The following is an 18,433-nucleotide window of genomic DNA, read 5'->3' as shown; positions in this document are numbered from 1 at the left end:
AAGGTTGACGGTTCAAACCCCACCCGTTGCACTATTCTCATACCTAGCACAAACTTTACACTTAGTTGGAGGGGAGAAGGGGAATGTTAGTCATAATTAAAATGGCCAATTTTTTTTTATTTTATTCAGATACAAGTCAGCCCTTGACTGCAATCTCACCTGATGGTAAGTGATGATGCAGTCTAAGATGATAGCGGGCTAACCTGGAAGGGGTATGGCAGTTTATATTAAACCCATACCCCTTTGGTTTCTACACGGCATCGTACCGGAACGCTAAATCGCTTGGCGGTACGGCTTTGCCTTTATAATATTCTTTATAATAAAAAAAGTCTAAGCCTTTGTCCTCCAACAGCGCCCCCCTGTCAATGTCATTCAAGTGCCAAAAGAGCCTTGTCGCACTGTACCTTGAAATCGAAAAAATATAGTCCTACTGTTCACTTAGCCACGACAAGAAAACCACTAAAACTTCACCGTCAGTGGCGTGCAGGTCATAGAGGCATAAATGCACTGCTTACCCCAGTTGAATAGCTCAATGCATATTTTTCATAATGACCTGCCAGTAAACAGGCTCCTACTTAACTAGTGCCTACCCTGGCTTCAAACCCTGTGCACGCCACTGTTTACCGTGTATTAATCTATGTCCTGAAATCATAAATCAACATTTGGTGGACATATTTTATACTAGATGATGCCCGCGACTTCGTCCGCGTGGATTTAGGTCTTTAAAAATCCCGTGGGAACTCTTTGATTTTCCGGTATAAAAAGAATCCCTATGTCCTTCCCCGGGATGCAAGTTTTATCTGTACCAAATTTCGTCAAAATCAGTTGAACGGATGGGCCGTGAAAGGCTAGCCGACAGACAGACACACTTTCGCATTTATAATATTGGTATGGGTTGTAAGGGTGAGATCTATAGAGCGCACTCTGACTTTGCTTAGACCTTAGGCAGAGTTAAAACATGACAGGTGTATATCTTTCACATAAATCTGTCTCGTTTTAACTCAATCTTAAGTCTGAGTAAAGTCAAAGTGTGATCTATAAATCTCACCCTCAGACCACTCCCCACTCACATGGCATACTATTGTATAAAAATAAGAGAAGGCAAAGAGATATAAGATTAATCGACACAAAACTATGTTTTACACTTAGAGTAAATATAAGCTAAGTATAGAGCGCACTTTTATAGTACGAACCGTAGGCTGTGAACGGGTAAGATCGTCCTAATCCTCTCCATCGTAAACTTAAGGCTCAAAAGACATTCTGACAAAAATTTAGAGTATAACTTGTCTATGATAACTTCATCCATATATAACTTCACGATAAAATCATAGTGCAGCAAATGCGCTCCTATATAAAAAGAGGTTAATCCCAAAAAATAGTTTGTTAGTTATATCTTAAAAACATGGGAATTGAGACAAAAATATATTTCTTAAAAACTTTGCTACGAGGGCTTAACTACTTAATTAAACTTACTAAAAACTTTGATAATTCCGTTGTACACAATCTCTAAACAGTAAACTAATCTAAAATGGCACGTCTAAATCTATTGCTATCCCTTTCATAATGTTGCTTGCGGAAAAAGATAGCACTAGATTTAGACCTGTTAATTTAGTTTAGTTTAGAGATGTGTACAAGAGAATTGGCCCCATTATATACTTAGTATTTTTATAGAGATATCAGTTTTTGAAAATCCCTATTTTTAAAATGATAACTCAACAAAATATTTATTGGAGTTATCCGCTTACAAAAAGGACGGCAGACTTTCTTACTGCGACATATATATGTATTTCTAATTTATATAGAACATTTCTAAGCGCTCTATAGCTTGCTTATATACTCTAGGGTCCAGCGTCCACTGGCTGTAAGGCACGGCAAAGGATGTTTCAAGTAATGAATAATAATAGACCGTAATTATATGATGTTTAAGTTTGAAATTTCAATGATAATGATAGTAGATACTAAAACGATACCGCTTAGGCATGCCGTTTCGGCATCCTTTATAATCCTCGGTATCCATCAGGATGCTGAGACAAGAGAGCATCATTAGCTTGGAGGGATGCATTGGCATGCCGAAAGACGTCGCAGCATGCTCAAGGATGTCGCGACATGCCGTCACTTACATGTAGGGATGCCGACGGATCCCCTGCCGTGTCGCACCACCAGTGGGCGTCGGACCTGAGGTTTTACACAATCCACTTGTAATATTTTCTACCTTTTGAGATGTGATAATAGTGTAGCAAATAAATAAACAGTATCTTAATGTACATGGTAATATAATATACACTGCGGAAGGTTTCTACTATGCTTCGCTTACAAATCGAGTTAAGGTTGTCATGAATATAATGTATGTTTCGTTTGAATCGAACTAATTCGTGGATAGGTGCCGCCAAGCGATTTGGCGTTCCGGTACGATGCCGCATAGAAACCGTTTAGGGGTATGGGTTTGAGAGAAGTATAATCCGTACAGAATGACTTCTCACGCGTCATTTTAATTCTATGGGTCAACTGTCATGTCAAAAGTACGGTTCACCTTTAAAATAAGGACTAAAATCGTACTTTTGACATGACACATAAAGTTTAAATGGCGCGTGACGAACGCAGTTTGATATTAACAAATCAAATGTAATGAAAATTTGTAGATACGTTCTAGAAATAAATCTATGTCTGTGTTTTTCCGAAATTTTATAAAAATCTGTATTTTTAAAGTTACACATCTTTGAGTCTGTATACCACACATTTTTACTGAGATCTGACCAACCACAGACTTAGGATACAGATATTTGTATCTAGAACGTGTCTACAAAGGGCTTTGAAGATTTTGGTCTACCTAGTAGTCCGCCATTTTTCTTTTTTCCACAATAGCGGCCAAAAAGTAAAATGGCCCACATGTGGGCAGGCCCGGCTCTATACTAAAATAATTCATACCCCTTTCATTGCCTTGATAGGTTAATATTCAAAGCAGAGCACGCACGCTCCCCAAACGCGCGTTCGTATGGGGAGCGTGCGGGCGTTCCTTCTCTTAATTAAACTGCCATACCTCTCAGATTAGCCCACTCCCATCTTAAACTGCATCGTCATAGGCAGTTAAAGGCTAAATTGTGATGGAAAGTAAGAATGGTACGCGCGACCGACATCAGCGTAGGAAGAACGATGCCTAACCGACGGGGCATACCTGTAAAATCAAAGCGACAAGTGAAACTCAGCTTTATTTCGTTAGACATACGGTTAAAATTTGAATGAAAACAACACGGGGAAACTCGTCCATGTTTTGTTTTCATTCAATTCAATGTCAACCGTATGCTAAATGAAATAAAGCTGAGTTTCAGTTATATAAAACGTCGCTTCACTTTGCAAGTATGCCCTGACGGTAAAGCGTCACTGTTCGCATGATCGTTAAGCCGGCTCTACACTCGCGCGTGGATGTTGCCTGCGAAACGCGCAAAAATATATCCCTCTACACTCGGTTTCACTGTTTTATGCAAACTAGTTCGTAGTTCTTTCGCCGCGGACTATAAAACTTACATTAGACGAGGATCACCGCGAACGCGATTCATGGTGTTGTTTCGCGGGGTTCGTGGCGTTCGCGGTGTTCGTGGCGTTCATGGGTTTGTGCACCCATCTGTGATTTTACGGATCAAACCGAGTCGAATGCACGTATTGCACGGATACGATCCAAATACGAATGAGTGCACAAACGCCCGTTCGCGGGTTTTGTGGTGTTCGTGGGTTTCGCGGGGTTCGCTGTTTTCGCGGCGCGAGCATAGAGCGGGCATCAAATTATAACTTGCCTCTCACAATCGCAGATCACACTGTATGTATAATAGATGACCCGACCAAGTGATCTGGGGCTTATTGCACTGGCAACTAATTACGTTAATTATTAAATGGATGTTTTAAGAAGTTATTGGTTACGATTAATGTTTTCTATTCTATCGGAGTTGTCTGTGGCTTGATGGTTGGGCTGGACGTATGCTGGCATGCCGGCCGCGGTTACATCGTAAGGGTGCCTGTCCACTACAACGGAGCGGAGCGGAGGTATATGTACATGATAACGTCATCTAATCTGATCGTTGAATACGTTTTTGAGGATTATTTAATACGTCTCCACTCCGCTCCGCTTCAGTGAAAACGCACCCTAAGAGCAGTCTCACATCAAGCGAGTCGCAGCGCAGAGTATTTTTCACTGCCAAACTATTATAGACTTTATATAAATATTGAAATAATATCGAAAATCAATTGACACAATTATTACTAGTCGCCAAGAGTAAAGGGGATCGACCGACAAGTAAGTGTGTCAATTTATTATCGATATTATTTGAACGTAGGCAAAGTCCATAATGGTTTGGCAGTATAAAGTGTTTTTCGCTACGCTTTGGCAGATTTACGCCGGCCGGATCCTAAAACTCTTTTCGCGAGAAATTCAATCTGAATACGAGAAAATTCAGATCTAGATAAATGGACAGACTACTCGCCGTCACTCGTCACACTCGGTTTGCATTGGCCTTTAGGGTGTCTGTCCATTGAAGCGCACTAGCGGAAATGTGCTCAGTAGACTAATCAAATTATTAGGATTGGCGTGATATTTTCTGAGTCATTTCTTGTGGAGTTGGTCTGCTGAACACGTCTGCGCTCCGTACTGCTACAATGGACAGGTACCTTTATTGCCTTGTTTTGCCACCCCAAGCGAATCTATACGAAATAAAAATCAGTGAGTAATGACAGTAGATACAACTTTAAAACAAGGTACATAAGGTCCGTTTTACTCTTACGATAGTTTAGTATTTCATTCCATAATCGATATTTGCCAAAGTTGTCGAGACGTCAGTCTTATACGAAGTCTAAAAGTGTACTTTCACTTTACTCTATAATTAATACTAGTTAAAACGAGACAGCGTTATATCGCTGACATAAATCTGTCTCGTTTTAACTGAAACTTAAATCTAAGCAAAGTCAAAGAGCGGTTAGGTTGAGATCTATAGAGCGCACTTTGACTTTGCTCAGACTTAAGATTGAGTTAAAACGAGACAGATTTATGTGAGAAATATAGCTCTGTCTCGTTTTAAGTCTATAGATCTCAGCCTTACTGCGTCGCCTGTTGCCAGTATACGCCCAGCCATTTAATTGTAGGTATTTAGGTTCGAAACTACGTTAGCGGGCCAGCTAGCGTGCATGTTATAATATTGCATATTGTGAAGGTGATAGGAACTAATTTCGCATGCACTGCCACTCGGCCCACGCCTGGGGGCAGTGCATGTATGCGTGGCCGCGCCTCAGCCCTCGGTTGAGGCATTTCGTGTTAAAATATTTTATGTAGCAATTTATTTCCTGACGAAAGATTTTGTAATCGAATAAATGATGGCTATTTTTACTATGTTTCATTTTTGGTTGTCACATCCTACTCTATCCTTCACCTAGCATATTATGTTACCTCTAGTCTGCGACATGTCGAGATGGCAACTGGGGTATGAGGCGGGGGGATTCCCCGCACACCCGCACCGGGTTACCGCTGGGGCTGTGCGGTGCGTAAAAGCATTTCCCAGCGAGAAAAAAAAAAAAGTGGGTGTGCGGTGTGTTTCCTCCCCGATTGCCATCTCGACCTGTCGTGTACTATACCTATCTACCTATCTAAATTACCTACTTAATACACAAAAATGCTTGCTCGGTTTTGAGAGCATCAATGCTTACTGCAACAGTCAAGTACAGTATGCGGCCAAAAGTAATGTACATCGACCTTTAGAAGGAGACAGCAAATGTAGAGCACCGTCTCTGTCGTCGAGACCGACAAAACGTCATATAGGTATGACTGACAGAGACAACCCTCTAAAAAGCCGAAATGTCATTCTAAAGGCCGATGTACATTACTTTCGGCCGCATACTGTACTGAAGCAAGTAGCTCCTTTGGCTCATTGAAAAAATTAAAATGCAGATAGATCATCATTTTAAATATAACATTTTTATTTACAAACAACTAAATCTAATATCATTCAAAACCTTAACCACATTTTCAATACGAGGGTAGTTGAGGGTTCCGTACTACAATCTTATTTTATCAACATTTTGCACGATAAATCAAAAACTATTATGCCTGAAAATAAATTAACATCTTTTTTAGAATGTACAAGTAAAACCCTTTCATAATATGATACCCCACTTGGTATAGTAATCTTACTTTAAAAGTTGAAAATAGCAATATTTGTTCATGAACACATTTAAATTTTTTTTGTGATGTAATCATCAAAATTCATGGTTTTCAGATTTTTCCCTTCATGTCTGCTATAAAACCTACCTTCCTGCCAAATTTCATGATTCTAGGTCAACGGGAAGTACCCTATAGGTTTCTTGACAGACAGACAACAAAGTGATCATATAAGGGTTCCGTTTTTCCTTTTGAGGTACGGAACCCTAAAAATGCAGGTCTTCAAGTAATGTGCACTATAATACTAAGCTTGCTTTTCCTCCAAGTTCATCTTTCTCTTCCAGCCTTTCACTTTGCCTCTCAACTCGCGGAGTCGTTTCATCTCCTCCTTGAAGTCCTGATGTTCATCTCGGAACAGACCATACTCTCGCAGTTTCATCATCAGCGTGCCTGTCTCCACATGCCGAGGGTAGTAGTGGATGATCTAAAAAGAGTCAAATCAATGAATGAACAGTTTAAGAAAAACATAAAATGCAGATAAACAAAAACATGATAACAAGTTTAGAAATAGGGTTGCTATATTATGGGCCTAATTGCAACAGTGTATATTAAGCTGGTTAAGCAATGTTGACCCAAGTCACTAACCAGATGGGTGACCTAATTTGGTTTTCAGTTTCTGTGTGTGTGTTTCAGATAATAATCTTTAGACCTAAAATCAAAATCCCATTTTCTGACTCTGAATCAAGTCATTATGCGAAGGCATCTGGGAGCCTATACGATATTATTCCTGAAATCTTATTAGGTGTGTGGTTAAGGGAAGGGATACAGTAAATATGTTCCTGGTTCACTACCTACCCACAGCAATAAGGAATACAGTGAGAAAATTCAGAATAATGGTGTTGACTGTTACCTCTTCATTAGTGTGCAGCGGTCGGGCTGAGAAGATCTTCACAACTTTCATTGACTTAGGATTGGTAGGAATCGCAACTTCGCTGAAGATCCTGTTGGATAACCTTTTCATTCGCTGTGCGTATTTCGTAGAGTTGTTTATAAGTTGCGAATATTTTACGAAATTCGTTGCCATTTTACTGAAAGGATATGAACGTGATTTGCTAAGATACAAAATATTTAACTGTCTGTGATATTATATTATATTTTGAAAAATACTTTTCTAACCTTACATTGTTATGACGTTTCGGTCACTTCGGCCACAGAGTACATTATATAACTTCGGCTTGCCCATCACAGAGTAGGTACTTTTTATACGGCCCATATGTTCATATGTTATTAGTCTGTGGTTTGACCTATATGGAAGTGCGACAAGGCTATCTTGGCGCGTGGCGAAAATCGGAACTAACGTTGCCGTCATCGTCAAGTGTCCCCTTTGTTCTTGTTTGAATATTCCATAAAGATATATTCTAAAAACCTTTGTTCTCCAACAGCACCCTTCAAGTACCAAGAGAGCCTTAGCGCCTCTTGTATGGTAAAACATGGGTGAAACCATATAATCATACTCTATGGATGAAACCTGAGGGTGTAACCCATAGATAATCTATGGAAGGGACCAGGAACTCAAGGGAGGATATTTACAAAGTACTCTGTAATTGAGTTGGAGGTTGGAGTAAATGTGTTCTGTGGATTTGAGGACTGAGAAGATTGATGATAGACGAAGTGAACCGTATCGGTAGGGCGATTGTCTAAAACCTGCATCAATCATTATTACAATCTCAGTGGTTCTGATTGACTGAATTTGTGCGATTCTTGTTGCAACAATGCATTGTAGCCAATAGTGAGCGAGCGTTAACCAATCGATCGAGACATTGTATGTAGCTGTCATTCTCCCCATAGTGATTATATACTCTTTGATTCTCCCGCAATCGCGCAGGGTTATTGGTCTGTGCAGCTCAGTGCAGCTGAGTGAGTGCATAGATAATATAGGTACTAATACGGGTAGCTGAGTGCCTGAAATGAAACACAATTAATTATTTTACTCGCAAAATCAATACCTACTTGTGACAAAAATGATTACTTTTTAGATCGGATCGGTGTATACTCGGTCGAAACTTACGTTTTTCGGCGTATTTTGCTTTTTCAACGCAAACAGTGAATTGCTTACGAATAATTGTTGTATAGAGATAAAAACAAGTCTATTGTTTACAAATAGACGTTTCTCAACAAGGTCTAAATGGCCGAAACAACGGAAGAAATGCCGCTGATCGCTATCCAACCCGTAAGTTAACTTGATTTATCGTTAGATTGCTTTTACAATTTTATTGCTGGCTCTTTCTTCTATCCACTAGACAAGAACTGAATATTATCTTTAATGTAGTGTGAATCTCCAATTTTTTTAATAGTAAAACTAGCGACCCGCCCCGGCTTCGCATGGGTGCAATGTAGATACTAATGTGGTGTCATTGAGGTGTATTTGCCTGGGAAACTCAAATGAGAGGATTTTTTCGACCTAATTCACATTTTTCAATTTCTCTAGGGATCTCTAATTTTTTGAGAACAACACTATAGCTATAAACCTTCCTCTTGAATCACTCTATCTATTGACGAAAACCGCATTAAAATCCGTTGCGTAGTTTAAAAGATCTACGCGTTCATACATACACACAGCGGGAAGCGACTTTATACTATGTATAGTAAAATATAGGAATATAGCTTCTGTCACTCAGGAATAATATAGCTTTCTAAAAGCATATAGCAGAATTTTCAAAATCAGTTCAGTAGTTCCAGAGATTACTTCCTACAAACTTTATTTGTACAAAAGTATAGGTTGATTAAATTAACAATTTATTTAGAGCCTCAATAGCTCAACGGTCAAGGCGCGGACTGAAATCCGAAAGGTTGGCAGTTCAAAACTGTTGCACTATTCTCGTACCCACTCCAAACACAAGCATTATGCTGAGTCGGAGGGGAAAGAAAGGGGAATATTAGTCATGACTAATATGGTTAATATTCTTTATAAAAAATAAAAAAATTGGTAATTAATTTCAGGAGAAAATGTTTAGCAGCTGGAAAGCTACCATCAAGCTGTGTGGTGTGATTGCTCTGTGCTGTGCTGTGTACGGGTACCTGCACATCTACATTAAGACTTACCTCATGAAGAGCAAGAGGCTTGAACAGATTGGTCTTATGGTAAGCGCATTGTTATTGCTGTTTCAAACTGTACTGTGAAGTGACTAACAGACAACACACAGCCTAAACTGGTAGATCTAGTAATTTTTCATGTAGGTTCTCTATAATGTACTTTACTAAAAAGGATTCAATTCAATTCAATTTTCTTTATTGCGAATTTGGATTAGTTTACTTACAGATATTAAAGAAATTATTAGTGTACGTCCAAACTCTACCTTGCGGCATGCAATGATACAATGATATCTGTCCGGGCTGTACTCACGTGTTTAGTCGACGTTAGCCCGACTAGTTTCGAACCCATCTGGGGTCCTTTTTCAAGGGAGTCCGTTCGCGCACGCGCCGCGGTTTTGGCAGATATTATTTAGAATGGAAATCACTCACGGTACTTTAAACGCTAAAATACAAACTGCATTAAAAATACATACACATTAAAATATTATTTACAGATACCTTGAAATATTATTTTTATTAGTCATTTTCTATTTCCTATATAAATTAAAAATTAAGATTTAAAAAAAATCCCTATTGTAATCTTAGATTCATCATCGTCATCAACCGATAGGCATCCACTGCTGGACATAGGGCTCTTGTAGGAACTTCCACACGCCACGGTCTAATGCTGCCTGAATGTCTCCTGACTCGCCTGATGTTGTCCGTCCGCCTAGTGGAGGTCTTCCAACACTGTGCTTTCCAGTGCAAGGTTGCCATTTTAGGACATTAGGACCCCAACGTCTGTCAGTTTTTCGAACTATGTGCCACTTCAGCTTCACCACCCACTGAGCTATGTCTGCTCTCCTACAGATATCCTCATTTCTGATTTGATCACATAGAGTAAGTCCAAGCATAGATCTCTCCATGGCTTGCTGAGTGACTCTTTTGAGTTTTCTTATGAATCCTATAGTTAGCGACCATGTCTCTGTCACTGGCAACATGTGCTTGAAGAGTTTGGTCTTCAAAATGAGAAGACATTTCAAACATTGCCCAGCCGAGTTGGATTTGGCGGCCGACGTTTTTCTCTAAATTATTGGACCTACTTTGGACATTGTGTGTCCTAGGTCCTAGGTATTTCAAGTGCAGATTAAAAAAAAAGATCTACCAACAATTGCTGGGTTGAGGCAGGACATAAACATTAGACATGATTTTTGTCTTACTCATGTTCATTTTTAGGCCTTCCTGCTGAGAAGCTCTGCTATGATCACTGGGCATTGCATTAAGACCATCCAGAGTCTCTGCAGTAACAACTATTTCATCCACGAATCGAAGGTGAGTGATGTGCTCGCCGTTCATGTTAATGCCAAGTCTGTTCCAATCCAAGACCCTAAATGCAATTATTCTAGTTTGTCTTGATGCCAGCTATTGAATAAAACAGGTTTTATCTATGGCAGCTATTTTGAAATAAAAATAAAACGGCGGACTACTAGATAGGCTAGGCTCCATGCTCCCCATATAGGCATATAATATACTTATACTAAACCCCCTTTATATGCTGAACTAGCTTATGCTCGCGACTTTGTCCGCGTGGACTATACAAATTTCAAAACCCTATTTCACGCCCTTAGGGGTTGAATTTTCAAAAATCCTTTCTTAGCGGATGCTTACGTCATAATAGCTATCTGCATGCCAAATTTCAGCCCAATCTGTCCAATAGTTTGAGCTGTGCGTTGTTAGATCAGTCAGTCAGTCACCTTTTCCTTTTATATGCTTAGATAAACTATCAACAGCTGATGTACTGTAGATATAACATAAAATTCCTGTTGCAGGTTCTGGAGACGGAGAAGATGGTGCAGAACCTGTATGCCCTGGACGAGAACCTAGCTGCTGACCTGGAAGAACTTAATGACTTCTATCTGGACTATTAATACTAACAATTAAATATTTATTCACATAAAGAGAATATATTAGTGAGCAGGAATGATATTTAGTCAATAGGAATGATAAATATAAATACAAACATTATTATAGTCATCTCATCTCAACTGTTCTAGTTTTCAATACACACAAATAATTAAGTTACCAAAAATTAATATACGCTTAATGTTAAGTACTTACTTTAAAAAAAAAAAATTATAAATTTACTGACTATTTTACTATATTTAGTAATTTAAATTAGTTACATATAATTTTTTTAAATATTATATTATTTATATAAAAAGGTGCATAATCTTTATCATAATATTTTGTTGAATAATTTGTGATACTTACCAATCTGTGTAGGATTTAGTTAACATATTAATTGTATGACTCCTAAACCTACTTATATATTTTTAATTTTTAATAATAATTTGTGATTTTATGATTTTTGTAAGATTTCTCTCCCTGCATCGTATTCTGCATTCCTGAGGGTCATGCCTCTTTCCATTATTCACATAATGGTAGGAACATTCATACAGGAACATTTCATTCCTCAACCTAGGTCGTTACATTTCGTGGAATATGTGGTATTTAATGTGGTAGGTTCCCAATTCATATTTGTAGTTACATGTGTCATGTTACTATTTATTTGTGATATAATATAAGTTGGTGATTTTAATGCATTTTATGTAGGTTATTATTTGTGATATAATATAAGTTGGTGATTTTAATGCATTTTATGTAGGTTATTATTTGGAGGTGCCAATCAAATAAAGAAAATATGCAAATTATACTAAAACATTTTTATTTTCACAAACATCTCTATTTTGATATGTCAATTATTTAGAACATTTCATAAACTCTTAATTAGTACTATAAAATATATTAATGCTAAATTGTGGACGAAGTCATAACATTGTAATTCAAAAATATTTGAAAAATAAATAAATAACTAATATTATAAATGCGAAAGTGTGTCTGTCTGTCCGTCCGTCTGTCTGTCTGCTAGCCTTTCACGGCCCATCCGTTCAACCGATTTTGACGAAATTTGGTACAGAGATAGCTTACATCCCGGGGCTTACATAGGCTACTTTTTATCCCGGAAAATCAGAGTTCCCACGGGATTTTTAAAAACCGAAATCCACGCGGACAAAGTCGCGGGCTTCAGCTAGTAAATAATAAATCACATTATAATATTGATCACTGAAAAATAAATAATAAATCATATATAAATTATTGATCATGAGATTACTTTAATGAAGGCAAGATTCACATTTAATTTTCAAGGAGAAATAAAGATTTATAATACGAAGGATCTTAAAAGAATTAATGTACTTACTCATCTATAGACTTATTCTAATAATTGTTTGTTGGTTCAATTTTTAAAAAGATAAAAATACTGCAACGCCAACTATAGCTTACGCAACAGTCGAGATGGCAATCGGGGTATGAGGCGGGGGGACGCCCCGCAGACACCTGCACCACCCTGCACGTTACCCGCACCGGGTTAGCGCGGGGAGTGTGCGGGGCGTCCCCACCCCGAATGCCACGCGATACATGCGAGAGGCCTTTGTCCAGAACTTGGCACGCGGCGCGCACGACGAGCCCGGTGTGATGAGTTGATGATGTTTAGTGATGAAGGAAGTGTGAGAGGCCGTTGTCCAGCGCCTGGCACGCGGCGCGCTCGAGCACGGCGCCGGGCGCGCACAGCCACGGGTCGCGCGTGTGGCGCTGCCACTCGTGTAGTCGCGACCGGAGAGATGACTCCACGGCCTCCAGAGACGGCTTACCTGGATGATTGTGAGGGATTACAGGTGAGGTTGATTAGGTGGACGGACGACATCAGACGAGTCGCACAGGGAGCCGCTGGGTTCAGGCGGCGCACGACCATGGCGTGTCGAAGTCCCTACAAGAGACCTATGTCCAGCAGTGGACGTCTATCGGTTGATGATGATGATGTAAAATTGACATACCCCTTCAAGATTCGTTCGTTCGTTATTCGTTACTACTCAGTGGCCTAATTTAAGGTTAAGATGAATAAGTTAAAAGTTTCTTACATTTTAAAATTGGGATAAATCTAAATATATAAAAGGAAAAGGTGACTGACTGACTGACTGACTGAGCTATCAACGCACAGCTCAAACTACTGGACGGATCGGGCTAAAATTTGGCATGCAGATAGCTATTATTATTGAAAATTCAACCCCTAAGGGGGTAAAATAGGGGTTTGAAATTTGTGTAGTCCACGCGGACGAAGTCGCGAGCATAAGCTAGTACCTAAATAAAATTTTAAAATTGTCACTTTCATGAAAGAATTTTGCTACCTACTGATATTGCCACGCTGAGTTGCTATGCCATTGCATTGGTGACAGCTAAGTACAGTCGGTAACAAAAAATTTAAAAACATATCTTTTTTTGTAAAGTAAATTCGAAATTAAAATAATAATTATGACCAGTCATAAAACCGGAACTGCCAAGTAGGTATTAAAAAAAAATTACCATGCAAATTCTTGAGTTCCAAAGGATCAGCACGTATGTCGTAGAACTCCCATTGCGGGCGGTAGTAGTACTGCTTGAGTGTTTTGTACCACGGTAGGGGCTGCTTGCTACGAGTGCGGTTTAAAATATCCTGCGAAAATACATTATACAATGTTTTAAACATAAAATATCTAAATTATTATTATTTAATTAAATCACAAACCAGTAAATAGACGAATTTGTTAAAGGTCTCTCTTTAGTGTGTGGGTATAGTACGCGACAGGTTGAAATGGCAATCGGGGAGGGATCGCCCCGCACACCCGCGTTCGCCCGCACTGGGTTAATGATTTGTAATAAGTTGTATTTGTGATGTCTTATTTTTATAAATAAGATTCTTTTAATAGAATCATCATCATAGAAATAGGTCTGTTGTAGGCGTTTCCACAGTCCACGGTCTTGTGATGCTTGTATCCAGTGACTCTTTTTGAAACTCGTTTGTTATCGTTAAACTACCTAATGTGGGATAGACTTAAATTGAATTTTAAAGCTTCGCTTGAATTTACCTGGAAAGTAGGCGACACATATAGATCCTGGTCGATGGGGAAAGGCATGCCATAGTTGAGGTTGTGTATAAGCTTGTAGCGGCGCGAGCGTACTGCGCGCATCGGGTAGTACATTGTGATCTCGTGGTGGGTTTGTGAGGCGAATACTACTTCTTGGTCATTGGGTTTCGGCTCTAGAAATTTAAGCTTCTCATATTATCTGGGAAGACATTGCTCTTAATTTTATTTTCGCTTTAAATATTGTTCTGAAATCATATTCAAAAAGCTACTAAGTTGTGATTATCACATTGCCATAATCGCATGATCGCAATCGTTGTAATTGGTTGATTTTTGAGATTTGCTGAAACTGCATTATAGCTAGTAGTGAACGTCGGTCAATCTCATGTGATTACGATCGTTACATTGTAGGTAGGTGTCAATCTATGGTGCTAGTGTACTAGACCTAGTCGTTTGTGAAAGAAGCTATCATAGAGTAGGATGGAAGCTACTTTCATCTGATTTCCACGCCCGTTTATGCGTTACTACATCCCGAAGTTCGAAAAAATTGATCGCTGTGTAGTATTTCGAGACAGTGCGGTTGCTGCACTTCCCGTACCATATCTGAGATTCATTAAAATCACCTGCTGCATAGTTTCGGCCAAAATAAATATGAAAAATTTGACTGCGAACTGCAACGCTACTGCGCTATGTAGATATTTATAAAAATGATAACTCACCTTTTTTCAAAATAGGCAACAAACTTTTAGGACTATCATCGCCCCATATATCATTACTCATTTCTTGTTCCTCTTTGATTCCGAACCAATCCAGCACGGTGGGCATAATGTCCAGCAAACTGACCATGGCCCCGGACGCCTCATTCCTTCTCGCGTCAGGGTCAGGGGAGGACATTATCAGAGGCTCTTGGAGACCAGGGTCGTAGAAGTTGGTCCGCCCAGATGGGAACGGTATACCGTTGTCGGATGTGTACAGAACTAGTGTATCATCTTTATGACCGGCTGCTTCTATTTCCTTCAGGACGAGTGCTACGCCTATATAAATCAAAGGACATTTTGTTACACATACTTCAAGATCAATCACTTAATAGATTAATCATATTGTAAGGAGTGATAAGAAATGGTAAATCCATGTAGGTTTGATTACCTTGATCTAATCGCGACATGGTTGTATATTGGGCGGCGATATCTCTTCGAGCTGGTTCCGTATCCTTTAATAAATATTATTAGATAAGAATTAAAGTTTTTAACATTGCCCTATTTGCACTATTGGGTGCCAAAAATAGAGATTGTTCCCATGTTTAGACTTTAGAGCAGATAGCAGATGTATAGAATATCACGTTAAATAAATAGTAGGCTGTAACTGGATGAATATAGGAACATGCTAGGGCGGTACTGTAAGACGTTTGAATAAGTGGAGAATCTGGGCATCTTAGGAAAATCTGAGGTAAGGGAAAGTGCCCTTCCAACTAAGCGTAAAGCTTGTGCTAAGAATAGGCACAACAATATTGCAATGGGTGGAATTTGAAACGTCGACCTTCCAGTTTACCTGAACATGGTACGGCAGCTGTATCTCATCCCACTGGTAGTACCATGGCTGCCAGTCGGGGATGTGGCCCATGCCAGGCTCGCCGGAGCCAAACCGCTCACAGAACGGGCCCCACTCGGGGTTGCTGTGCCCGCAACGGTGGGGGTCGTGGAAACCGACGTACAGGAAGAATGGTCTATAATACAATTCCAGATTCAGATATGAGGACCCAAACACGTTACTGTTTTATCAGTGGCGGATTTTCCCTAAGACCCAGTAGGCCCAGGCCTATAGCGGCCAGATATTAGGGGCGGTCAATCGTGGCAAAAATTCACTGATGTTATGATAAAAGTCATGTGATAAAAGTTGGCAATAAAGTGAAACCATGTTATGACGTGACGGAAATCGATTAGTCATACAGTTTTGTGAAGACGTACCTAAACTCTAGTCTGTCGTGACGAAAGACTAATGTGTACGTTCTCATAGTCGCGTTTCATTTGGTTTATAATACTTTCGTAGATAGTATTGGAAAATAACGCCAATTAGAAAAAAATGTCTTATGTTTCTTAGTTCTTACTTGTTTTGTTTGTTGGCTTCAGCGAGAAACTCTCGGGTGAGGAGCTTGATGTATGTAATGTTTCGCCCAACCTGGTTGATGTGATTATTTTCTTCTGTCTGTTCGAAGTCAAAGCGGTACACCTCTTGAGGACCCACATGCTTTTTCCCGATTATACCTAAAACAAACAAAAATGTTTAGATTTAAAGATTACACCTTTTTGAAGACTCCATTCCATTATGAAAGTTGAAAATTAGCGAAGCTAAACTTAAAGCCTAAATAGACTCGGTAAAACTCAAACTTACGCAGATTGTCTACTTTCAAACTTTCGCGTAAATACCGTTTTATTATATAATAAAAGTCTTACCGGTGTAAATGCCATTTTCTCGCAGCTTATTCGGCAAACTGGTGATATTGTCGAAGGAGTTAAAGTGGTGAACGCCATGATGCAACCCGTACATCCCATTTTGATGGCTTGGAGTGCCAGTCAACAATGCCGCACGACTAAAAATTTTATTCTAGGATTAGGTACACTTATGTGAGTGCATGTTAGAATTTTTACTTCCCGCTTATTTGATTGGGGTTACAGATATGATTGATTAGGCCTAGCGGTATACCTAAATCCTAAATTAATAAGAAATACGTATATACCTCCCTATAAAAGTTTTCAATTTTTAATAGATTGTAAAATAATAGTAAATCAGCCGAGAGCATTCAAAGTCAAAACCAATATTTTATTCGAAATAGGCAATAAATAAAACTTTTTGATGGTCAGTTGTTGGATTAAGATAATTTTTACGCGAACTTAAAACTAAAGCTACGGGGGTTCCAAACGCGCCCAGTCTGAGAAGAGCCCACAACGAACTCACCCGGGTATTGTTCTTGAATAGACCTATAACTTACCTAAAATATGTTTTCAATACAGAATTGGATCAAAAAGCTTAGGGACTTTACTCGTAGGTATAGCTTTAGCTAATGGTTGTTAAAAAACAAACGAAGGCTTTCATGACACCTGACCTGCCCCCCAATTGTGTAAGAATAACCATTTCATGGCTATCGCAATCGTCAAGAATTCTGCCCTTTGATTGGCTGTGAAAAAATGTAAACAGCGAATCAACCAATCAAAGGGCAGATATTCTTGACGATTGCGATAGCCATGAAACGGTTATTCTTACACAATTGGGGGGCTGAGCTAATTTAGAGTTCTAAATATCTAACTAGGACCTAAGTTCAATCCCCGGCTGGGTCTACTAACCTAGTGTCTGTTTAGTAAGTATCTGCAATAATTACTTTTACCTAGGTGAGCAACTGCTGACGGAAGTGAAAGCATTGTTAAAGATGACACCGCGTTTGGCGAGTGCATCGATGTTCGGAGTTTGGCAGATTTTATTTAAATATGCACCAAGTTCGAATCCGCCATCGTCCGCTGAAAGAACCAAAATTATTAAAATACCTAAGCACCTGTATTCTGACTAGTTACCTATTTCTTTTTAGTAATTTGAGTTTTAAAATATTTGTAGCTTTAAAAACCGAAAAAATCTTTATAATTTAAACCTATTCCAATTTTTTGTTAACTATAGGCTAGATGATGCCCGCGACTTCATACCTACACGTCGTGGATTTAGGTTTCTGAAAATCCCGTGTAAAGTCTTTGATTCTCTTTGATTTGTCTCTGTACCAAATTTTTAAAATCAGTTAAACGCATGGACCGTGAAAAAGGTAACAGACTGACAGACAAACACAATTTTGCAATACTAGTATGGATTTTCACAAAAATTTCAACAATTAGGGGAACAGAAAATAATATAAACTTTCACTTCCCTAGGTTATAATAAAATCCCCCTTTGGCGAATGAATTTTTTTGGCGACTGTACTTTTCATTGTCAAGGTAGCGTCAATAGGACATTGACCTATAGTTTAAGGTCAAATTGTAGGTTAGGTTCATTTTTCCGAAAATTATAAGTAAGTATAGTTATATATTATCTATTCATTGAAGTTAGTTCACTTACCTAGAAGTATTAAAACATTACGTGCCTTATTAGATAGCTCTGCGTATCTGATAATAAAACACAATAGAACCGCGATAACAACGCGCGGCGATCCTCCCATATCGAACGACGCAAAGAAATATACCTACTATATTTTATTTCTGTTCTGACACTGACTCACAGAGTACATTGAATA

General features: G+C 39.0%; 3 protein-coding genes across 6 annotated transcripts; 1 reads left to right on the top strand and 2 right to left on the bottom strand.

Moving 5' to 3' along the window:
* Window positions 1–5,929: 5,929 nt before the first annotated feature.
* Window positions 5,930–7,345, bottom strand: mRpS33 (mitochondrial ribosomal protein S33). Of its 3 annotated transcripts, none has more exons than XM_069502436.1 (3): window positions 7,313–7,345; window positions 7,047–7,224; window positions 5,930–6,620 (listed from the first exon to the last, which is right to left on the bottom strand). In XM_069502436.1, the coding sequence occupies exons 2-3, from the start codon at window positions 7,218–7,220 to the stop codon at window positions 6,441–6,443; spliced, it is 354 nt and encodes a 117-aa protein (XP_069358537.1). In that variant the 5' UTR covers window positions 7,221–7,224; window positions 7,313–7,345; the 3' UTR covers window positions 5,930–6,440. The 3 variants fall into 3 exon arrangements, with proteins under 3 accessions (XP_069358537.1, XP_069358538.1, XP_034830679.1); XM_069502437.1 differs by having other exon boundaries at window positions 7,318–7,339; XM_034974788.2 differs by lacking the exon at window positions 7,313–7,345 and having other exon boundaries at window positions 7,047–7,306.
* Window positions 7,346–8,032: 687 nt separating this feature from the next.
* LOC138403216 (uncharacterized) lies at window positions 8,033–11,927 on the top strand. 2 transcript variants are annotated; one of them, XR_011237498.1, is made up of 5 exons: window positions 8,033–8,366; window positions 9,137–9,277; window positions 10,445–10,540; window positions 11,038–11,821; window positions 11,874–11,927. XR_011237498.1 is itself a non-coding variant. In XM_069502809.1 (4 exons), exons 1-4 carry the CDS (start codon window positions 8,322–8,324, stop codon window positions 11,134–11,136), a joined length of 381 nt encoding a protein of 126 aa, XP_069358910.1. In that variant the 5' UTR covers window positions 8,033–8,321; the 3' UTR covers window positions 11,137–11,927. The 2 variants fall into 2 exon arrangements, 1 of the variants encoding a protein (XP_069358910.1); XM_069502809.1 differs by having other exon boundaries at window positions 11,038–11,927.
* Sgsh (N-sulfoglucosamine sulfohydrolase) lies at window positions 11,832–18,425 on the bottom strand. The gene is made up of 10 exons (XM_034974879.2): window positions 18,259–18,425; window positions 17,546–17,675; window positions 16,617–16,753; window positions 16,271–16,427; window positions 15,715–15,889; window positions 15,313–15,376; window positions 14,886–15,200; window positions 14,170–14,342; window positions 13,628–13,757; window positions 11,832–12,918 (listed from the first exon to the last, which is right to left on the bottom strand). The coding sequence occupies exons 1-10, from the start codon at window positions 18,356–18,358 to the stop codon at window positions 12,758–12,760; spliced, it is 1,542 nt and encodes a 513-aa protein (XP_034830770.1). The 5' UTR covers window positions 18,359–18,425; the 3' UTR covers window positions 11,832–12,757.
* Window positions 18,426–18,433: the final 8 nt, after the last annotated feature.

Source organism: Maniola hyperantus, chromosome 13 (assembly GCF_902806685.2).
Source record: "Maniola hyperantus chromosome 13, iAphHyp1.2, whole genome shotgun sequence".
In the NCBI taxonomy this organism is placed as follows: Eukaryota; Metazoa; Arthropoda; class Insecta; order Lepidoptera; family Nymphalidae; genus Maniola; species Maniola hyperantus.
This window is presented reverse-complemented; position numbering and strand designations above follow the sequence as displayed.

Bases quoted from the DNA above. Each gene is read 5' to 3' on its own strand.
- Sgsh (XM_034974879.2), bottom strand. From the start codon at position 18,358: ATGGGAGGATCGCCGCGCGTTGTTATCGCGGTTCTATTGTGTTTTATT. The intron at 17,676-18,258 runs GTAAGTGAACTA...TGGTTCTTTCAG, and splicing joins TAATGTTTTAATACTTCTAG to CGGACGATGGCGGATTCGAA. The intron at 16,428-16,616 runs GTAAGACTTTTA...TGTTTGTTTTAG, and splicing joins AGAAAATGGCATTTACACCG to GTATAATCGGGAAAAAGCAT.
- LOC138403216 (XM_069502809.1), top strand. From the start codon at position 8,322: ATGGCCGAAACAACGGAAGAAATGCCGCTGATCGCTATCCAACCC. The intron at 8,367-9,136 runs GTAAGTTAACTT...AATTAATTTCAG, and splicing joins CGCTGATCGCTATCCAACCC to GAGAAAATGTTTAGCAGCTG. The intron at 9,278-10,444 runs GTAAGCGCATTG...GTTCATTTTTAG, and splicing joins TTGAACAGATTGGTCTTATG to GCCTTCCTGCTGAGAAGCTC.
- mRpS33 (XM_069502436.1), bottom strand. From the start codon at position 7,220: ATGGCAACGAATTTCGTAAAATATTCGCAACTTATAAACAACTCTACG. The intron at 6,621-7,046 runs GTAACAGTCAAC...GACTCTTTTTAG, and splicing joins CGCTGCACACTAATGAAGAG to ATCATCCACTACTACCCTCG.